The following is a 1166-nucleotide window of genomic DNA, read 5'->3' as shown; positions in this document are numbered from 1 at the left end:
AAACTTCATACAAGTGTTTAGTATGGCAATGCCTTGAACAAGTTCACATTTCAGATTTCTACGTTGAAGGTCAAGGTCACTATTATTATTTTTAGAAAAAAACTTTGTCAGCGCTCTTGCGACTTCATTCCTCAACAGAATTTCATGAAACTTTGTATCACTTGTGATTCCTTGCTACAGCTTTAAGATGTGCGGTAAGATCGTGATAAGCCAGCTCCCGGAAACTCTGAGGCAGGTCACCAGTCAGAGACGAATCATCATCATCCCGCAGAGCAAAAACATGGACGCTTCCTCTGCCAAGGCCGATGCTGACGGGAACTTCTGTGCCAAGGTCAAACCTGGCATCCATGTTGTACAGGTACACACAGAGATTTTGTGTTATTTATGAAATGACTAGGATTATTTTGGGGGTTATACTGTATAAACTGAGGTGCACATAGTTTTTTCGGTATGTATCTTATAACCCAAAAAATAATCCTACAGTCCAAACTATATAGCCAAACATTGCATTATATGACGTCGTCATTTTTTGTGTTGTCTGGGGTTTTTTTAGGTAATAAAAAGAACTGAAAAATTCTAGCATTGGGGGAATAGACAACAGTTTTTGATCACCTGAGAAGTCTTAAAGTCACAAAGCCACTCGCAACTATCATTTTATAGGTTAATCGGCTTTTAAAAAGCCATATTTTTTTGTCATTTTACAACAACAAATAACATTATTGTATTACAAATGAGGTGACAGTTAAACCCCTTTGGCCTCTTGTTTGTTCAATTTCAATATCCTGTAGGTAAAATGTGCATCCTGATATTGCTGAATGAATCACTTTTCGTAATAAAAAAAAATTGATTTGATATTTTATCTGTGTTGTAGGTCCACATGACTGAAGAAGAAAAGGCAGCAGGTCTGTCCATTGTCCCGAGTGAAAAGACGGTCACTGTTACGGACAAACCAGTTATGGACGTCACTTTCTCACAGTTCCAGGCCAAGGTCACAGGCACAGTGATATGTCTGGGTAAGGTCAAGGTCGTAAACAAAGGTCATATACCTTAAAAGGGTTCATAACTAGGTCACAGACTTAATGTTTACCAAAATGAAGCCAAGGTCTGAATAACAATAATGAATATTCATTAATGCATATCATTTTGTTTAATTTCATGAATATTCA

At 37.3% G+C, this 1166-nt stretch overlaps 1 protein-coding gene across 1 annotated transcript; it reads left to right on the top strand.

The window, feature by feature from the left end:
• The first annotated feature begins 183 nt into the window (after positions 1-183).
• Positions 184-1066, top strand: LOC110443969 (nodal modulator 2-like). Its single transcript, XM_021488422.1, has 2 exons — positions 184-358; positions 872-1066. The coding sequence occupies exons 1-2, from the start codon at positions 188-190 to the stop codon at positions 1049-1051; spliced, it is 351 nt and encodes a 116-aa protein (XP_021344097.1). The 5' UTR covers positions 184-187; the 3' UTR covers positions 1052-1066.
• Positions 1067-1166: the final 100 nt, after the last annotated feature.

This window comes from Mizuhopecten yessoensis, unplaced genomic scaffold (genome assembly GCF_002113885.1).
Source record: "Mizuhopecten yessoensis strain PY_sf001 unplaced genomic scaffold, ASM211388v2 hete_35877940, whole genome shotgun sequence".
In the NCBI taxonomy this organism is placed as follows: Eukaryota; Metazoa; Mollusca; class Bivalvia; order Pectinida; family Pectinidae; genus Mizuhopecten; species Mizuhopecten yessoensis.
The sequence above is the reverse complement of the archived record's forward strand: the minus strand, read 5'-3'. Positions and strand labels throughout refer to the sequence as shown.

Coding starts and splice junctions, on each gene's coding strand:
- LOC110443969 (XM_021488422.1), top strand. CDS start 188: ATGTGCGGTAAGATCGTGATAAGCCAGCTCCCGGAAACTCTGAGGCAG. Junction 359..871: donor CTGGCATCCATGTTGTACAG/GTACACACAGAG, acceptor TCTGTGTTGTAG/GTCCACATGACTGAAGAAGA.